At 53.1% G+C, this 18,478-nt stretch overlaps 2 protein-coding genes across 2 annotated transcripts; both read left to right on the top strand.

Moving 5' to 3' along the window:
* The first annotated feature begins 2,404 nt into the window (after positions 1–2,404).
* LOC120837328 (uncharacterized protein K02A2.6-like) lies at positions 2,405–3,240 on the top strand. The gene is made up of 2 exons (XM_040499526.1): positions 2,405–3,138; positions 3,231–3,240. Exons 1-2 carry the CDS (start codon positions 2,405–2,407, stop codon positions 3,238–3,240), a joined length of 744 nt encoding a protein of 247 aa, XP_040355460.1.
* A 4,858-nt stretch (positions 3,241–8,098) lies between these two features.
* LOC121045989 lies at positions 8,099–10,618 on the top strand. The gene is made up of 3 exons (XM_040499528.1): positions 8,099–8,870; positions 9,576–9,730; positions 10,220–10,618. Exons 1-3 carry the CDS (start codon positions 8,378–8,380, stop codon positions 10,469–10,471), a joined length of 900 nt encoding a protein of 299 aa, XP_040355462.1. The 5' UTR covers positions 8,099–8,377; the 3' UTR covers positions 10,472–10,618.
* Positions 10,619–18,478: the final 7,860 nt, after the last annotated feature.

The raw sequence follows: 18,478 nt of genomic DNA, 5'->3' as shown, positions 1-18,478 counted from the left end.
TGGGTAGTGATCATTTGCCCATCAAAATTGCGCTTCCACTTAGTGTCGCACCAAAGCAAAAAGTATGTTTTATCAAGTGGGGCGCTTTTCGCACCCACGTTCAAGATCTCAAAGAAACTCCCCTGGCAGAAAGGATTGTCCAGGCGGTTAAGAAAGCCAAAAAGGTGTACAAAGTGAAAGAAGACGCGCCGACTCTAGACTCCAGAACACACACACACACAAAAAAAAACAAAAAAAACACGTCTTACGCGGTTTAGTTGGTTTCTCCTTCTTTGACGAGAGTACGACGGAAAGCGGCAGACGCCTGCGTTTCGACGTCGTCGCGGGTGCTAGCGCCCCCGCTTGCTGTAAGACGCTACAAGGTACGTTGGCGGCGACGCTGATCCCATGCACTTGGGGGCGCTGCATGAATTTACTAGGCACGACTTTGAGCGGAAGGAGCATGAAGTCGCAGGTTCTCAGGTGGTATTGAGGTGGTATTGAGCACGCTCGCGTTTAGAGGTTCGGTTTCGCTCTCACCTATGGTGAAACAGAGATGGTATTTTTGCATATGTGCAGTATCCACAGCTCTCACGTGACCACATACGCATTTACCTATAGACGCTTTCAGCGCGCGCCAGATTGAGCCGCCATAGCCGACCTTCTCTTGTCTTATCGAGATGCCGAGCCACTGAAGCGGGCGTTGACGGGTGTCCACAAGGGTCTATGCTGGGGAGAATGACACAGTAACACTTAAAAGGGCAATAACCTCTCCTGCTGTGGTAATGATGAAGTGGAGCGAACGGAATAAGAGGCAACCAAAACTGAAGGTCGGTTATGGCAGCGCCCATGCACAGCTGCTTGAAAGCGTCTATATTCAGTTGATGTCAAACACATGCTCCAACCTGCGGACAACGTTCAGGTTCGTTCACGTGTGTTTGACGCCTCATATAGGTCAGAGCCGTTTATAGGGAGAGCTTGGACATTCATTGGTTTGAATAGGCGAGCATCTCGTGGCCAACCACAGGCCGCGAAATAGCCCCTAGCGGTGGTCGTGAGCTCTAAAAATGCGACTCTACTCATTTAAGTCGTTTTAGCGTCGCTAGAGTAAAACAGCTGAACTCTTTGTAATTGAAAACTTGGCGCGTGTGAGGTTTTCGTCCAGTCCACATTCAACGGTACAATAAACGAACGCGCGTTCCGAACCAGAGCAAACTGCGTAGTTGCGATCATTGCTAATGTAATGTAATGTAATGTATTTATTCGGCTCTGGGGCCCTACGTTGCGCTTTTTGAACTCCCAGGGCGATCAGGGAGAGGGAAGTGACGTCAAAAACGCTTTTTGGATGTTTATTGGTGGAGTCGCTGATGACAAATTTCTGCAGAAGAAAACAAAGAAAAAGTGAGCGAAAATCGGTAAGCTGAAAGATGCGTAGTGTTGCTAAGATACGTTTATTCACACCTACGTCACCTTCTTCGCCGTAGTCGCCGTGGGAGTCCAAAAAGCGCAACAGGGCCCCTGGAGAGCGGCGGCACCGCGGAAAAGCAACAGCCCGTGCCATGGAGGCCCGCGGTGCCGCGTCTAAGGAACATGATAATGCGATGCAAGATGACGACGAGATGAATTTGTAGTGAGGACATCTGGCAATAGATGGCACCACATGTGTCGTGCTGCGGGCTTACCGGAAGCGAAGCTTCTTCCGGTTGCTGATTTACGATTAAAGGCACTTTTTGACGAGCTGTCACACAGGGCGGTTGTGTTCTTCTGCCTGGCGACCATGTGGTCGCACTCGGACGCCCACGGTCACAACATGGTGTCAGAAGTGGCCGGCCTCCCGCTCTGACGTCCTCCTCGCTGCTACGCTTTCCGTCTTCTCGTCACCGTCGCTGCGTTCCTCGTCATGTCGCAGGAGAGAACAACGGAAGCTGCCGCCGCCACCGCCCCCGTCGTCTCACTCCCGAGCTTGGTTCCACCGCCCAAATTCGACTTCGCAAACCCCGACAAGTGGCCGCAATGGTTTCTACAATTCGAAGACTTCAGCTTTGCGTCAGGCCTCTACCAAGCGTCGGACGAAGTTCAGGTGCGGACGTTACTGTACACTATGGGATCCGAAGAGGCGCGGCGTGTTCTTGAGACGTTAGGCCTCACCGCAGAGGAATGGCGGTCGTTCGCTGCGGTAACAGACAAGTTCAAGGCGCACTTCGTGCATCCACCGAACGAAGTGTACGAGAGCGTGCTTTTTCACCGGCGGGTCCAGGAACGAGGGGAAACCGTCGACAGTTTTTACACTGCCCTTCGAGCACTCGTCCGCAAGTGCAACTATCCGTCCGCAGAGGTCGAGGACAGGCTCGTTAGAGACCGCTTCGTCGTAGGACTTCTCGACTCGAGACTCTCCGACAAGCTCTGCCGCTGTCCGACCCTCACCATGGCCGAGGCCCGGCTACAAGCACGCATCCACGAAGACGCCGTCAAGGCGCGGGCGACCGTTTTTCGGGACGAGACAGCTGCCGTCGCACCGGAGCAGCTCAAGCTGGATGAAGCACGTGTGAAGAAAGGAAGGAAACCGGCCCCCAAGACGTCTCCCAAGCGAGACTCGGCGTCGTCGCCGAGAGAAGGCAGCAAGAACTGCAGATTCTGCGGCCGTCAAGCGCACCCCCGTAACGAGTGCCCGGCTAGACAAGCCAAGTGTCACTACTGTCGACGCCTGGGTCACTTCGAAGATGTCTGCGAGAAGCGGAAACGAAGTTTGAGCACTGTTCATCTACATGCCGTTTCGACCGCGGGCCGAGCGAAGTTTGTCAAGGTCGCCGTCAACGGGTACGACGTCGACTTCAAAGTGGACTCCGGAGCCGAAGTCACGGTGGTGCCAAGCACTTTTCCCGGAGCACCTCGCAGTCTCCAAGAGCCTGAAGGGCAACTCACTGGACCGGGCAATCACCCATTGACAGTTCTCGGTACCTTCCAAGCCACATTGACTTGGAAAGGCAAGTCGGTAGTCGAGCGGGTTTACGTCCTGCCGTCGCAAGACCCGCCTCTTTTGGGGTTTCCTGCCATCCAGAAGCTGGGTGTGGCGAAGTTCGTTGACGCCCTCTCCAGTCTCAACCAGCAGAGCCCTCTTCACAGCGACATCTTCGAAGGGTTGGGTGAGCTGAAGGACGAGTATGTGATTCGACTCCAGCCAGGAGCACAGCCGTTCTCCCTCAGCGTTCCTCGCCGCATTCCGATTCCCCTTCATAACATTGTCCGCGAAGAACTGGATAAGCTTGTGGGCAACCTGGCGATTCCAAGCGGTTGGCCCAGGCTGCCCCTCCGACAATCATAAGTGGTCATCTTGGCCACGAGGGGGCCAAGGGCAACTGGCCACGCGAGCGGCGCTCCGCCGCTGATAAAAGGCCGTCGCAGCGGATGCGCGGGGGCGGTTGGGATCGCGGCGCAGGCGATAGCGGTCATTAAATGTTTACGTGTTGTTGAACCGGTGTGCTGTGTCATTCTCCGAGACGGGTAGCAGCAAGGGAAATCCCACACTGGCGCCCAGACGTGATATGCTGCTCGTCTGGGAGGATGGCAGCAAACTGGGTTCGTTCTTACGTTTTACATAGTCAATTTTGCGTTCCTGAGTTTGCCCAAAGTTGAGGGGGCGTTTCTTCGGAAGCCCACGTTCATCGAACTGCGCAAGTCTCCACTACAACATGATGCCGTCTACAGAGGACGCCGACAGAAACGTGAGTGAGGACGACCTTTTGACGCTCGGTGCACTCGCGGATAACGCCGCCAGTGACATAAAACCAGACGCTAAGCCTGCAGTCTCAGTCCCGGTAGACGCATCATTAGAGGGTGGTCTGGCAGAACTAAGAGTGGCCATGACCATGCTTCTTAACATACAATGAGAGCAGATGATGCGCTCAAGACCCACTCCTGCTGAAAGTACGCCCCCCAGGGACTTCCTAAGGCTCTCGCTTAGCGTTCCGGTTTTTTCGGGGTACGCAGATAGAAAGTCAGTTGCGATGTTCGTCTCAGAACTGCGGGACTACCAAGCTGCGTCGGGAATTGACGACGAATCCATCCTCACCCGCCTTTTGCCGGTTGCACTGACAGACAGTGCAGCACTGTGGAGGCAAAGACAAACTAAATTCACAAGTATGTCAGATTTTGAGGCACGATTTAGGATGGAGTTCCTGCCTCCGGATTACAGCGTGCGGATAAAGGACGAGCTGCGCGCGCGCACACAGCACCCGGAAGAGTCACTTATTGAGTTTGTAAGGGCTCTCCAGGGCCTGTACGATATCGCCGACGCCGCGGCACCGGACGCGGAGAAAGTACAACGCGCCATCCGCCAAAGCCACCCGCGTTTCCATCCCCATCTCAGGGGACGTACCTTCACGAATTTAGACGAGATGGCACGGGAGGCAATCACCATCCAGGCCGACATCCTCGCGGAACTAAGATACCGACCCCCTCCACCGCAGAACATGACTCTGGAACCATCATTTGCGTGGTCTGGAAACGCACGTGCACATAGAGTCGAGAGAGAACAAGACGATTCCAATCAGGCGCCCGTCCCCCGAACCCCAGATCCTTGTGCATACGAATCACGAACCCTAGATCCTCGTGCATACGAATCACGGAGGTGCAGCGGTTACGAAGGCACGCAATCACAACGCTACAGCCCCTCCATTGGTCAAGATGAGTTCTTGTCCTCTGGACCGGTAACGCGGAGCTCGGGAGAGGCAAAAGAGAGCGGGACACCGCACGAAGCCGACGGGCGGGTCACGCCCCGTTGTTTTCGATGCGACCAGCCAGGACACATACACCGGGACTGCAGCGAACGGCAGCGGCCGCCTCAGACACAGGGAAACGGCTACGGCCGGCGGTGGTAAGAAATTTCTACTCTCCGCCGGCCGCGTCAAAAACACAATCCACGAGATCGAGTCGCCGCAGCCGCCTCCGGGCCTCCCGGAGGCTCACACGGGCTCCGGGGACTGACGCTTTTCTATCGACCCTCGGTGGCCCTCCATCACTTTTTCTTCCTCATAACACTCCTCGTTGTGAGACTCCCGGCGTGTCCGATTTTCCATGGACACCCGGGCGCCCAGCTCACACCGTTCGCGGTGTTGAGACTCCCGGCGTGTCTGCTCTCGCATCGACAACCGGGCGGCCAGCTCACAACACTTTCCGTCATGAGACTCCCGGCGTGTCCGCGTTCGCGTCGACAACCGGGCGCCCAGCTCACACCGTTCGCGGTCTTGAGACTCCCGGCGTGTCTGCTCTCGCATCGACAACCGGGCGGCCAGCTCATAACACTTTCACTCTTCGTCGTGAGACTCCCGGCGTGTCGGCTTTCACACCGACACCCGGGCGCCCAGCTCACACCGTTCGCGGTCTTGAGACTCCCGGCGTGCCTGCTGTTGCAGTGACACCCGGGCGGCCAGCTCACAACACTCCCCGTCATGAGACTCCCGGCGTGTCGGCTTTCACACCGACACCCGGGCGCCCAGCTCACACCGTTCGCGGTCTTGAGACTCCCGGCGTGTCTGCTCTCGCATCGACAACCGGGCGGCCAGCTCATAACACTTCCACTCTTCGTCGTGAGACTCCCGGCGTGTCGGCTTTCACACCGACACCCGGGCGCCCAGCTCACACCGTTCGCGGTCTTGAGACTCCCGGCGTGCCTGCTGTTGCAGTGACACCCGGGCGGCCAGCTCACAACACTCTCCGTCATGAGACTCCCGGCGTGTCGGCTTTCACACCGACACCCGGGCGCCCAGCTCACACCGTTCGCGGTCTTGAGACTCCCTGCGTGTCTACTTTTGCACAGACCCCCGGGCGGCTAGCTCATAACACTTCTCGCCGTGAGACTCCCGGCGTGTCGGCTTTCACACCGACACCCGGGCGCCCAGCTCACACCGTTCGCGGTCTTGAGACTCCCGGCGTGTCTACTTTTGCACAGACCCCCGGGCGGCTAGCTCATAACACTTCTCGCCGTGAGACTCCCGGCGTGTCTACTTTTGCACAGACCCCCGGGCGGCTAGCTCATAACACTTCTCGCCGTGAGACTCCCGGCGTGTCGGCTTTCACACCGACACCCGGGCGCCCAGCTCACACCGTTCGCGGTCTTGAGACTCCCGGCGTGCCTGCTGTTGCAGTGACACCCGGGCGGCCAGCTCACAACATTCTCCGTCATGAGACTCCCGGCGTGTCGGCTTTCACACCGACACCTGGGCGCCCAGCTCACACCGTTCGCGGTCTTGAGACTCCCGGCGTGTCTCCTTTTGCACAGACATCCGGGCGGCTAGCTCATAACACTCTTCGCCGTGAGACTCCCGGCGTGTCGGCTTTCACACCGACACCCGGGCGCCCAGCTCACACCGTTCGCGGTCTTGAGACTCCCGGCGTGCCTGCTGTTGCAGTGACACCCGGGCGGCCAGCTCACAAAATTCTCGGTCATGAGACTCCCGGCGCGTCTGCCTTTGCACTGATCCCCGGGCGTACAGCTTCCACTGTTCCCGGTCCTACGCTACCCGAAGCAACTGCATTTGAGTTGGACCCTAATGCGATTCCCTTTCAGCCAAAGGCCGGCACGATCCCCAGCGTCAGAGCCGCTTTGAAGTTCTCAACACCAAGGATGGTCGCTCTGGATGGCCGGCCGCTAATGGACTCGCACCAGCCGACGGGGGTAGGAACAACCTCAATAAACGAGGAACCGACATTGCTCATCCCAGCTGTGAGTAGAATCGAATCTACACCCAAGTCTCTTGAACCTCGTATGACTGTGAATGTACTAGGTATGCCAGTAGCCGCTCTTTTAGATACTGGAGCAAACATATCGCTTATTGGGGATGCAGTATTTGCGGAATGTAACAAGAGAAAGATACATCTTCGGTCAGCAAACGTGAAATTGCAAGTAGCATCGGGGTCCGTACTGCCTGCTGCCGGCGCAGTCAGGTTACGAATTTCCTTTCATGGTAGAAAACGAAGACAACGGTTCGTATACCTCCCAGAACTGCCGGTGCCCATGATCCTTGGTAGAGATTTTATTGCAGCGGAGCGGGTTTCGCTCGACTTTGCCCAGGCTGGATATTGGTTGGGTGGCGAAACGAAATTAACGCCGTTTACCAGACGGCAGGATTGTATTCGCGGCCAAGCGTTCCCGTTAAACTTTGCCGGGCAGATGCCTTTACTTCCAGACAGCGTGCTCAAAGCCGTGCAAAAGTGTTCCGGTGAAGACAAACAGAAGCAGCTCCAGCAACTGCTGGAACCCTTCTCGCCGATGTTCACGGAAAGACCTGGGAAAACCGATCTCCTACAGCACCGCATCGAAACCAAGGATGCACCTCCCCGGAGGTGCAATCCGAGACCCATAAGTGCTCACAAGCGCGAACTTCTTGATGCGGCGCTATTGGAAATGATCGACACAGGCGCAGTACGTCAGTCAAAAAGCCCGTGGGCTTCCCCGGTAGTCCTTGCTCCAAAGAAGGACGGCACAGCAAGGCTTTGTGTTGATTACAGGCGCCTAAATGAAGTGTCAGTCAGAGACAGTTACCCGTTTCCTAGTATTTCCTCAGTAATGTATGCCCTTGGAAACGCGACTGTTTTCACAACCCTCGATTGCAGCCGCGGATTTCTTCAAATCGAAGTTCATCCGGCTGATGTAAAGAAGACCGCATTCATTTGCCATAGGGGGTTGTTCGAATTCACTCGCCTTCCCTTTGGTTTGTCCAACTCTCCCGCCAGCTTTCAACGCCTAATGGACGTTGTCCTCGGTGACGCGAAGTACGAGTTTGCGATGGCGTACATGGATGACGTAGTGGTCTTTTCACGAACATTCGAGGAGCATCTCGTGCACCTTCAGATCATACTCGAACGAATGCGTCAAGCCGGCCTTACGATTCATCCAGATAAAGTCCAGTTGGCATCGCCTGTAATCAACCTTCTCGGATCTGTTGTGGATAACGGAACGCTGCGGCCGAATGAAGATAAGCTGCGCGCAATAACGGAGTACCCACCCCCTTATGACGTCAAAAGCCTACAAAGATATCTCGGGATGATTGCGTTTTATAGAGATTTTATTCCGCAATGCGCTGAGATAACTGAACCCCTGAACCGATTGCTCCGCAAAAAAACGAAATGGTGCTGGGGGCAAGAGCAGCAAACCGCATTCGCGTGTCTTTCAAGGGCTGTGACTGAAAACGCGTGTTTAAACCTGCCCGACTTGAATCGTCCGTTCGTCTTGCAGACTGACGCAAGCGATTACGGATTAGGAGCAGTCCTTCTGCAGGAACATGACAGCGTTCTTCGTCCCGTAGCTTTCGCCAGTCATACGTTAACCGGAGCGGAGCGAAACTACTCAACGACCGAAAAAGAGTGCCTGGCAATTATTTTTGCGCTTAAGAAGTTTGACATGTACCTTGACGGCGCTTCGTTTAGCATTCAAACCGACCACATGGCTCTCTCGTGGCTCAAAGGGCTTCAAAACCCTGCAGGACGACTCGCTCGATGGGCCCTTTCGCTCCAGCGCTACAAATACACAATCGAGTACAAGCGTGGAGTGGCTAACCACGTTGCAGATGCGTTGTCCCGTGCTCCACTTCTCGGGCAGGAAATGCAGGTGGATCCCGACTTGGTGGCACTAGCCAATGCGGCGCCCATCACACCAGAGTCGCGGTGGGGAACCCTGGTGAGCAGAGAGGAGCTCCGAGCGGCCCAGCTGTCCGATGGACTTTGTCAGAAGGTGATGCACCAGCTGGCAGAAGAAAACTCAGCCGACGCTGGGAATCCCAGAGACTTGGACTCATACCTGCTCAGCAGCGACGGCATCCTGCTGCGATACATCCCCCAGGCGGACGATGGGTCCAGCGGCCCGCCATTCCGGTCTGTAATACCACGTAAACTGCGTAAGTCATTTATAAGATATATGCATGATCCCGCCTTGGCAGGCCACAGCAGTGGGAGCAAAACTTACGAAAAGTTGTCCCAAATTGCAACGTGGCCAGGTATGAGGCAGGATGTGATGAGGTACGCTCGTAGCTGCCCGGTTTGTCAGAAGGCAAAACCCCGAGGTGGCCAACCACCAGGTTTAATGCAGTCGGTCGAAAGCAAGTACCCCTGGGAGTGTGTTGCCTGCGACGTTGTCGGTCCCTTTCCCCGTAGTCCACGCGGCAATCAGTATTTGCTAGTAGTGACCGACCATTTCACAAAATGGGTCGAAATGTTTCCTTTGCGCAAACTAGACTCTAAGAAAATCTGGGACTGTCTTCTCGAGACGTTCGCGCGCTTTGGCTTTGCCGCAACGCTTATTACAGACAACGCTTCTTATTTTGTTAGCAAGGTGTTCGTGGATGCGTGTAAGGCGCTAGGCATACGGCACAAACGGACTTCGCCATACCATCCACAGGCGAATATCACGGAAAGAGTGAACCGTAACCTGAAGCAGATGCTTGTATCGCATACAGAGCGACACAAAGACTGGGACGCGAAATTAGCAGAAATGGCATTCGCTACCCGCACAACAATCAACCGGTCCACGGGTTTTACTCCGGCCCAACTTAACTTTGGAAAACAGCTCGTGTTTCCCCTGGGAAACGGCCTCCTTTGCACAGATCCTGCAAGCACACAGCGCACAACCACGCAGTTCGCAGAAGATCTCCGGAAGCGTTTCACGGAGAACCTGCGTGAAGCTCGAGAGAGCCTCGACGTCTCGAGACTGCAGCAGGCAAACCAGTACAACAAGGGGAGACGAAATCTGCAGTTCAAGGTAGGAGATCTGGTACTGAGGCGAACTCATCCGCTGAGTGATGCTGCTAGAGGCTTCACGGCCTCTTTAGCAAAGAGGTGGGATGGCCCCTACCGTGTTAGTAGCAAGCTCTCCAACCTGTCTTATGAGCTGGTGCATTGTGAATCTGGTGAAGTGTGCGGGTCTATTCATGTCGCCGACCTAAAAGCTTTCTATGAACCCGAGGAGGTAGATGTGTCGCAGGTTCCAGATGACGACTATCCGGACCACCTCTCGGAAGATTCCACACCGTCTCTACCGCGGTACAACTTGAGACGGCGGTGAAGACGACCGGGAGTAGCACGAGTTCTAAGCGTATTATCTTCAGGCCCTCTTCGGTGTTTTGGGGGGGGGGGGGGGGGAGAAGAGAAATGGTCCGCGCTCCCGCATGCACAGTGGGACAGGCATCTTTCGTGTGCGCGGCTACTTTTTCCTACCGCGCCATGGCCTCATGTTGTTTTTAATTTCTAGTTCCTCGTGCCAGACAGCGGCGACGCAGCTCCCATCATCAGACCACCCCCCAGGGCTGCATCGGTACTGTCCGGAAGTACTGACGTCGGACCCGTGCTCGCTCATCTGAAAAGACCCTTGCTGACCAAGAAGGAAGGCCCCCCCGAAGACCATCAAAGACGTCCTCTGTTTTCGTTTTTGGAAGGGGGGAGATGTGTGGGCAACCTGGCGATTCCAAGCGGTTGGCCCAGGCTGCCCCTCCGACAATCATAAGTGGTCATCTTGGCCACGAGGGGGCCAAGGGCAACTGGCCACGCGAGCGGCGCTCCGCCGCTGATAAAAGGCCGTCGCAGCGGATGCGCGGGGGCGGTTGGGATCGCGGCGCAGGCGATAGCGGTCATTAAATGTTTACGTGTTGTTGAACCGGTGTGCTGTGTCATTCTCCGAGACGGGTAGCAGCAAGGGAAATCCCACAAGCTAGAAGCTGACGGTGTGATCCGCAAAGTCGACGATCCGACGGACTGGTGTTCTGGTATCGTTGTCGTCCCCAAGTCCTCTGGAGGTTACCGGATCTGTGTCGATCTCACACGCCTTAACCAGGTGGTCCAGCGGGAGCGTCACGTCCTCCCATCGGTGGAGCACATCCTGGGACGTCTGGGTCCTGCACGGATCTTTTCCAAGCTCGACGCTACAGCCAGTTTTCACCAGATTAAGCTATCTGCCGAAAGCCAGCTCCTCACGACCTTCATTACCCCGTTCGGCAGATACTGCTTCTGTCGCCTTCCTTTTGGAATTTGCTCCGCTCCGGAGTATTTCCAACGTCAAATGGGGAGGATCCTGGAGGGTCTCGACGGAGTCGTCCACATGATCGACGACATTTTGGTTTTCGGACGCACCCAAGAGGAACATGACCGGCGTCTTGCAACAGTGTTGGGTCGCCTCAGCAGTGCCGGAGTGAAACTGAACAGAGCCAAGTGCGTCTTTTCAGCGTCCACTGTTAGGTTCTTGGGAGTCACAGTCAGTGCAGACGGTATCAGCCCCGATCCAGACAAGGTCCAGGCTCTGGTCAACTTGGAGGCCCCAGCGGACGTCAGTGGTGTCAGGAGACTTCTCGGCATGGCTAATCACGTAGGCCGTTTTCTTCCTCACCTGTCCGACGTGACTACGCCGATTCGTGCTCTTCTCCAAAAGAACAGTGCATGGTGTTGGGGGCCCAGTCAGCAGTCTGCCTTTGATCGTCTTAAGGGCATGTTGAGCTCCAAGGTCTGCATGGCCAAGTACGACCCTTCGTACCATACCACAGTGTCGGCTGATGCAAGTTCGTATGGACTGGGAGCCGTTCTGCTACAGGACCAACCATCGGGAGAGCGTCGTGCCGTTGCCTACGCTTCGCGATCTCTTACACCGACAGAAACCCGGTATAGCCAGACGGAGAAAGAGGCTCTGGCCGTCACATGGGCCGTTGAAAGGTTCGACCAGTTCGTCCGTGGCATCAGGTTTGATGTCGAAACAGATCATCGACCCCTCGTCACTCTGTTGGGATCTGCGGAACTGGACACTATGCCTCCTCGCATTCAGCGCCTGAGGATGCGGCTTATGGCCTACCAATACAATGTACTCTATGTACCGGGCCACCTCCTTGCGACAGCAGACACCCTTTCCCGAGCTCCTGTACAGGCTGCCGACACCAAAGCAGACACCGTCGAGCTCTTCGTTGGGTCACTGCTCAAGGACATCGAAAGTCTTGCATCCACTCGCCTCGATCGCCTTCGCCAGCACCAAGCAGAGGATGGAGTCTGTGCCGGCCTACTCAGATTCTGCAAGGATGGGTGGCCCAAGAAGGTGTCCAACGTTCCAGTTCATCTTAGGGCTTTCTGGAAGGAGCGAGGCAACATCACAGCCTTCGAGGGCCTGTTGCTGAAGGACTGTCGCATCGTGGTTCCTCAGACTCTTCAGAAGGAGATGCTAACATTACTCCACGAGGGCCACCAAGGCGTGGGAAGATGCAAGGCAAGGGCTCGCGACTCGGTGTGGTGGCCAACCTTGAACAGCGAGCTGGAGCAACTGGTGGGGACGTGTGAACGTTGTGCCCAAACAAGAATTCAGCGCTGCGAGCCGCTTCTCGGGACTCCTACACCCGATCGCCCATGGCAACGTATCGGGGTTGACCTCTTTGAGCTGCAAGGACGCAACTACGTGGTCATGGTTGACTACTATTCCCGTTTCCCCGAGGTGGTCAGTCTTGCGACCACAACATCAAGCTCCGTCATCGCGGCTATGAAGAGTTCCTTTGCCCGCTTTGGGATTCCGGAGACTGTGGTCTCTGATAACGGTCCGCAGTTTTCGTCAACGGAATTTGCCTCTTTCGCAGCCTTGTATGGGTTCGCCCACCGTACGAGCAGTCCGAGGTACCCGCAAGCGAATGGCGAGGCAGAGCGCATGGTTCGAACACTGAAGGAGCTCTTCGTGAAGGCAGAGGATCCGCACATGGCGTTACTGGTGTACCGGGACACACCCGGAGTGACCGGCTACAGCCCTTCGGAGCTGCTCATGGGTCGTCGTCTCCGGACCAGGCTGCCAGGGTTACCTGCATCGCTGATGCCGAAGTGGCCGTCGCCAAAGCTCGTCAAGAGCAGGGACCAGAGCGTGAAGAGCCATCAACGCAAGGACTTCAACAGGCGTCACGCCGCCCAGTCACTGCGCCCTCTGGAAGCAGGGGAAGAGGTGTGGGTACAAGATATACCATGTGCTGCTAGGGTGTTGAGCCCGGCCAAGCGGCCGCGCTCCTACGTGGTCGAGACGCCAAGGGGTGTTGTCCAGCGCAACCGTCGCCACTTGGTACCGTTTACGCCCAGTACTCCCAGCCAGCCAAGCGACTTAGTTTGTACCCAGCCTGCAACTTCAGACGGGCCAGTTCCTGTAGCCGAAAGACCAACAGGCGATTCAGCGGTGGTGCCCAGTTCTACACGGCAGTCTCCCCCACCGGGTATACGCGTCACACGTTCGGGGCGGCAAGTCAAGCCTCCTCAAAGACTGAACTTGTGAAAGCACGAAGTAAAGCTCCCTCGAGCTGGAAGGGGAGATGTAGTGAGGACATCTGGCAATAGATGGCACCACATGTGTCGTGCTGCGGGCTTACCGGAAGCGAAGCTTCTTCCGGTTGCTGATTTTCGATTAAAGGCACTTTTTGACGAGCTGTCACACAGGGCGGTTGTGTTCTTCTGCCTGGCGACCATGTGGTCGCACTCGGACGCCCACGGTCACAACAGAATTGTTGCTGTTGCGGAGGATGTCAGTCCATTTTGAAGATGTCCCCATTTCGTTGAAGCGGGTCAGCAGCGGGACAAGGGAATCTGCAGCCTGCCGTTCGATCGGTGCACTGTTGCACAAAGAAGCCCCAGGAGCATGATGGTGCTGTCGCTCGTTGGGGTCGAAGCATCAGGGTCCAAGGAGGTGGCCCAGTCAAAGCAGAAAGCTGCCGCCTCCGAGGTACCCAGACCAAGTGCTTAGATTGAGCCGACGCACGGTGCGGCATCCTCACAACGTCGTCGTCGTCGTCGTGCTGCTGCGAGCAACGTTACTGGAGGTCGTGCTGTGAGCAACGTTGGTTGCGGGGTTGAACGCTTTTATTTCACGCTTTAAATGTCGTTTCCAATATTGTGACGTTCGGGTTTGCTTATTGGACGACGCGTTGTCGCATATTTAGTTTACGCTCTAACCGCGGGGGGAATATTCGGCGCTGGCGGCGGCCTTTGCTTAAAGCTTTACCTTTGCTCAGTGACACTACCTAGAGCCGCTAAATGAGCTGTGACACTTAATAAGTGTCACTTTTGACACGACAACCATTTGTCAAACGCCAACTCAATATTCACATTAAAAATAATTTTTTTTTTGTATATCTGAACTAACCAGAAATAAGGACATTCTGAAGAGCTATTAACTACATCTCCGATATAATTAAGTAAATAAAAATATATTTTATCACAAAAGTATTGCATAATTTGACAAAGGCTATACAATTATTTCTTGTGGTGATAAGCGTCAAAGGTAAAATTTTTACGTTATATATTTAGAAATATTTCTCCCCACTCAAGAGCTTACTGGTGCTCAAAGAAGAAAAAAACGTAGTTGCGCAGTCGGACCATCCGAGAGGTAAGTCGGTTTAGATCTCGTAAATTTGAGGATCATTGTGAGAACTTAGGAAGCAATTGAAATCAGCAACTGTCTTGAAGGGACTTCGCGTAGACTGTTGGCGTCTGTGTGGCTGTTGCACGTGGACGAATGATTGGCGACTTGCTCGGGCAATGTGATTCATCAATGCTAATCCCCTCGCCGGGTAACCGTAGAAAAAAAAAAATATATATGTAAAAGCAAGAATTGTGCAGTTTTGCTATATTGTATGTGACGTGGACGCTTAAGCCCTACAACTATGCAGTTCAATGAGCCAACAAGTTCTTTTTTTATAGCGGAACATATAATCTTAAGACTATGAGATGTCCGACATGGAGAATAGGGGGCCCAAACATTTGGGTTCCCCTAAGATATTGGGGGACCGAAACGCAACAAGGTTGGCGTCGACGGTTTATAGAATAGGAGTTTCGCAACGCAGCGCAGCCAGCGCAGCCACGCCTAACTCTTCGTCTGCTTTCTTTTTCTACTCTTTTGTCGCTTTCTTTCTCGTTCTTTCTCTCGAACCGGAGATGTTAGATCCCAGGACTTGCCGTGTTCTGAGTTTTGGTTCTGCTTTGGTCCTGTCTTTACCCGCCTTTTCGAGATCGTGTCCGCGTACCAGTCGGAGCCACTCATGACGCCGGCGAAGCGATTGCTCGAGCGTCCTAATGATTGCCGGGATTCAAGAAAAAACTATACTGCTGGCCGTAGCTCCGTTTTGTCGCCGGCTTTTACGGCTGGAACAATTAACTGCGGCGTGCTGACATTTCAAACCTTGAGTAGCGAACAAGCTACAGTGTGAACACGGCCCCAAAGCACACAGAATATAGCATAACAGAGACGAATGCCTCCAACATGGATCCCGGCTGGTTCCGGTGAGATTTACGAACCGGTACAGTAGCGTTGCATCACGGTGTCGTGCAAGAACCCTATAGCAACGAAGCATTCCGTCGCTTGGTTACTATGGTACCCATGGCGGTGCAGTATCCGGATGTAGCCCCGCACAGCGTGGTCACACACGTCTGTGTATCGATCGGGTTTTAAATGATGTCGTTTTGAACGGAACCTTGTGAAGGAAAACCAGGCCAAGCGTCGTCTTACGGCACTTTCACTGGAGCAGTCCTAACAAATAACAGGACAGACCATCGGCACAGCTAGGTCACTTAGATTGAGCTAGGCTTTTACTACAAGAACTCGAGATCGACTCGTTTCATTCATTTTTGCCTACCTGTTTGCTACCCTTTATTTCCTCCAAAATCCTATCCAAGGTGCAGTAAAAGCTTTTTTGTGTATTTGGAAACGTTACGGAGGTTCCCAACCTTGGTCTTAATCGCGCTAATGCAATGAAAATAATTCATTTTAGTAACTTTTACGCTAAGCCGCTTCGAAGAATGCTGGTCGTTAATTGTTTTAATATTTCTTTAGGCAGTCAGGAACGAGTACGAGCCTCAAAAAGATTTTTTTTTTTTTTTCAATTTGTATCTATAGGTAAACACAGTGAAGCTATAGCGTCCTAAAATTGCGAGGGTTCCGCCGCAGGTTTTGTGGGCTATAAGTCGAACACCGTGAAATCGGTTCTCACATTATGGGCACGTCTTAGTGGTGATAAATCATTTTGTGCTCGCAAAGCATTTCATGCATTAAAAAATAAACGTTGAACCGTCCTTTCGTAAACATCTGAAAAAACAACAAAAATAACAACAGTGTTGGAACTTTTTCTGGGAAATCTTATTGTATTTGCAGTCATGAAGAACTTCCTAGGTACACCTGAATCAATGAGGTAAGTAATGTATTGCCAAGCCTACTCTATCGTTGACTTTCAAACTTAAAGCGAGCTTGCAGTTCCCATTTTCACGAATCGCCGTCCCTCATTTGTCGACTTCTCAATGTATCTCATCTACACTCTAAAAAAAAAGGGTATCACCGTACACCCTTTTGTCCCATATAATACACCCCAAAACTTCATTTCGACGTACAGCGCCCTATAGTCGAACGGGCGGCACCAAATTTTACCAGGGGCTTGATAACGGTGCGATATAACTTGTTAAATTGCTAAAGTACGTATCAAAGAGCAAAGAAGAAAAAGACGGAGCTTTTGCAGTACGGCCAAGAAAACTCCGATAATCTTTTTTGTAATCAATAATACGTACATCAGCTATCTTAATAAGTTGTACCACACGGCTATCAAGCCCCTCGTAAACTTTAGGGCCGCCTGTTCGATTATGGGGCGCTGTACGTCGAATTGAAGTTTTGGGGTGTATTATATGGGACAAGGGGTGTAATAATACACCTTTTTTTCTGAGAGTGTATTTTCTTAAAGGGTACAATTCAAGTTTTTGAGAAATTAACTTATGCAAATTACTTCTGAATAACAAAAAAAAAAAAAAAAAAAAACTAACATCAATGTTAGTTTACCGTTTTCTTACTACAAATAAAAACATCCAGACAAAATCGGCGAGACATGTCAGAAATCATCAATTGATAATTGGAAGGAAGGAGCTACTGCAATATCTGTTCAAATTTCGGGCGAAGTCAAATACTTCACTAGGGGAATACGTTTCACCTGGCGGAAATACGATGGCCTTTGGCGTGGGCAGGTTTTGCGTCGTTCGAACGGCTGGAAGCGACGCTGCATGGCTTGGGTTTTTCTCCCTTGAATTGGGAGGGGTGCCTGCTGCCATCTATCGTCGTTGGTGCGCCAGTCCAAAAGGCTTGCAGCCGTCTCGCTTGTCTCAGTGAATCCGGTGTCTCGGTGTGCCGTCGACAAAGGGGGGGGGGGGGGGGGGGGGGGAAGAAGGGAAAGGCACGCGGCGCAGCGTGGTGGCGGCCATGATAAAACTTGTAGGTTGTTGGACTACGTTTCAGCTCTCAGCTTTAATGAAACAACTTCTCGTTCCTTTAAATCTCGAAAAAAGCAAGTGTATTTAATGTGTCATGCTTCATAGAGACTTCTCCATCTTTGATTACTAATATAAAATCCACGCTTCTGAAGTTTAGTCAGTCCTTTTAGAGAAATATGTGACTTGATTTCGAGTTAACTTGCTCAGTTTCGTGTTATCTGGTCATATGATCACACACAGCTGCGTTGCATGTTTGCTTCGTAAACATTGTCGAAGAAGAAGTCGAAATCGCCTACAATTATCGGCGAACCGTGACTGGGACGTTAATCAGCGCTCTCCTCAAGCACGTCATAGGCAAAGACATCGTTGATGAAACGAGGATTAAACTTAATCCTCTCGGGGCACCTACACGCGCCGACTCGCACGTCTCGCTCGAGGTTGTGCAAACTGACAATGGTAAAGAGGCTACAAAAGGGAAGCATCTCCCCGTTTTTCTGCTTCCAGTCCCAGTGCGCTGCCTTTATATTATGCTGAGTTTCGAACACAAGCGGGTAGATTTCATATGTTACCGCCACCGCTCGAGTACAATGCAGCCTATAAGGAGTATTCACTGGGCCCCATATTTATGGGTGATGTCTAGAGCGCATGCTCTGAACAAGCTCACATTAATAGGCTGCTAAGACCGGCAATCTTGAGGGTGCGGAATGCACGTTGCAAAAGAACTCGGGAAGCTCGCCATCAGCACGCGCTCAGTAGTCTTGCACACAGCTATGGCCGCCAGTGAATACTTCCTATACTTCGTCTCACCTTAGCATGAACTAACTGCAAAGACAGTGCAAGCGCGAGCGGCTAGCCTTGAACGCCTTGACTGGAGCGCTCGTTGCATGAGCGCTCGTGCAGTTACTGAGGCTTCATCCAAAGCAGCTAGCTCGCGTTATTAGCTTGTGTGACTAACAATATTCCATGCTAAGGTGAGACGAAGTACAGGTGCATATTCCAAAGCAGAGGCTTACGCTGATAGCCATCACTGTTGTGCCTCAGCTGAGCGTGCACTCTCCATATTCACGCGATGCCTCGCGAAAATTTTAGGACAGCAGAAAGACGTCCCAGCCGTTCTGTATCGTTCCTCTAAACTGATTAGTGTTTGAAATGATTTAAAATCCTTGGCAAGCTTAACTCGTGCACTTCACAATGGTCTGATTGCGGCCTTCAAAGAAGGTTGCAATCGGTCGAGTTTCATTTCGTCTTATCTGGCCTGCAATGTTTTTTT

The sequence above is a fragment of the Ixodes scapularis genome, unplaced genomic scaffold, assembly GCF_016920785.2.
Source record: "Ixodes scapularis isolate PalLabHiFi unplaced genomic scaffold, ASM1692078v2 PGA_scaffold6__148_contigs__length_123643588, whole genome shotgun sequence".
NCBI lineage: Eukaryota > Metazoa > Arthropoda > Arachnida > Ixodida > Ixodidae > Ixodes > Ixodes scapularis.
The sequence above is the reverse complement of the archived record's forward strand: the minus strand, read 5'-3'. Positions and strand labels throughout refer to the sequence as shown.

Bases quoted from the DNA above. Each gene is read 5' to 3' on its own strand.
- LOC120837328 (XM_040499526.1), top strand. From the start codon at position 2,405: ATGGCCGAGGCCCGGCTACAAGCACGCATCCACGAAGACGCCGTCAAG.
- LOC121045989 (XM_040499528.1), top strand. From the start codon at position 8,378: ATGTACCTTGACGGCGCTTCGTTTAGCATTCAAACCGACCACATGGCT. The intron at 8,871-9,575 runs GTAAGTCATTTA...TCCTTTGCACAG, and splicing joins TGTAATACCACGTAAACTGC to ATCCTGCAAGCACACAGCGC. The intron at 9,731-10,219 runs GTAGGAGATCTG...TTTAATTTCTAG, and splicing joins GACGAAATCTGCAGTTCAAG to TTCCTCGTGCCAGACAGCGG.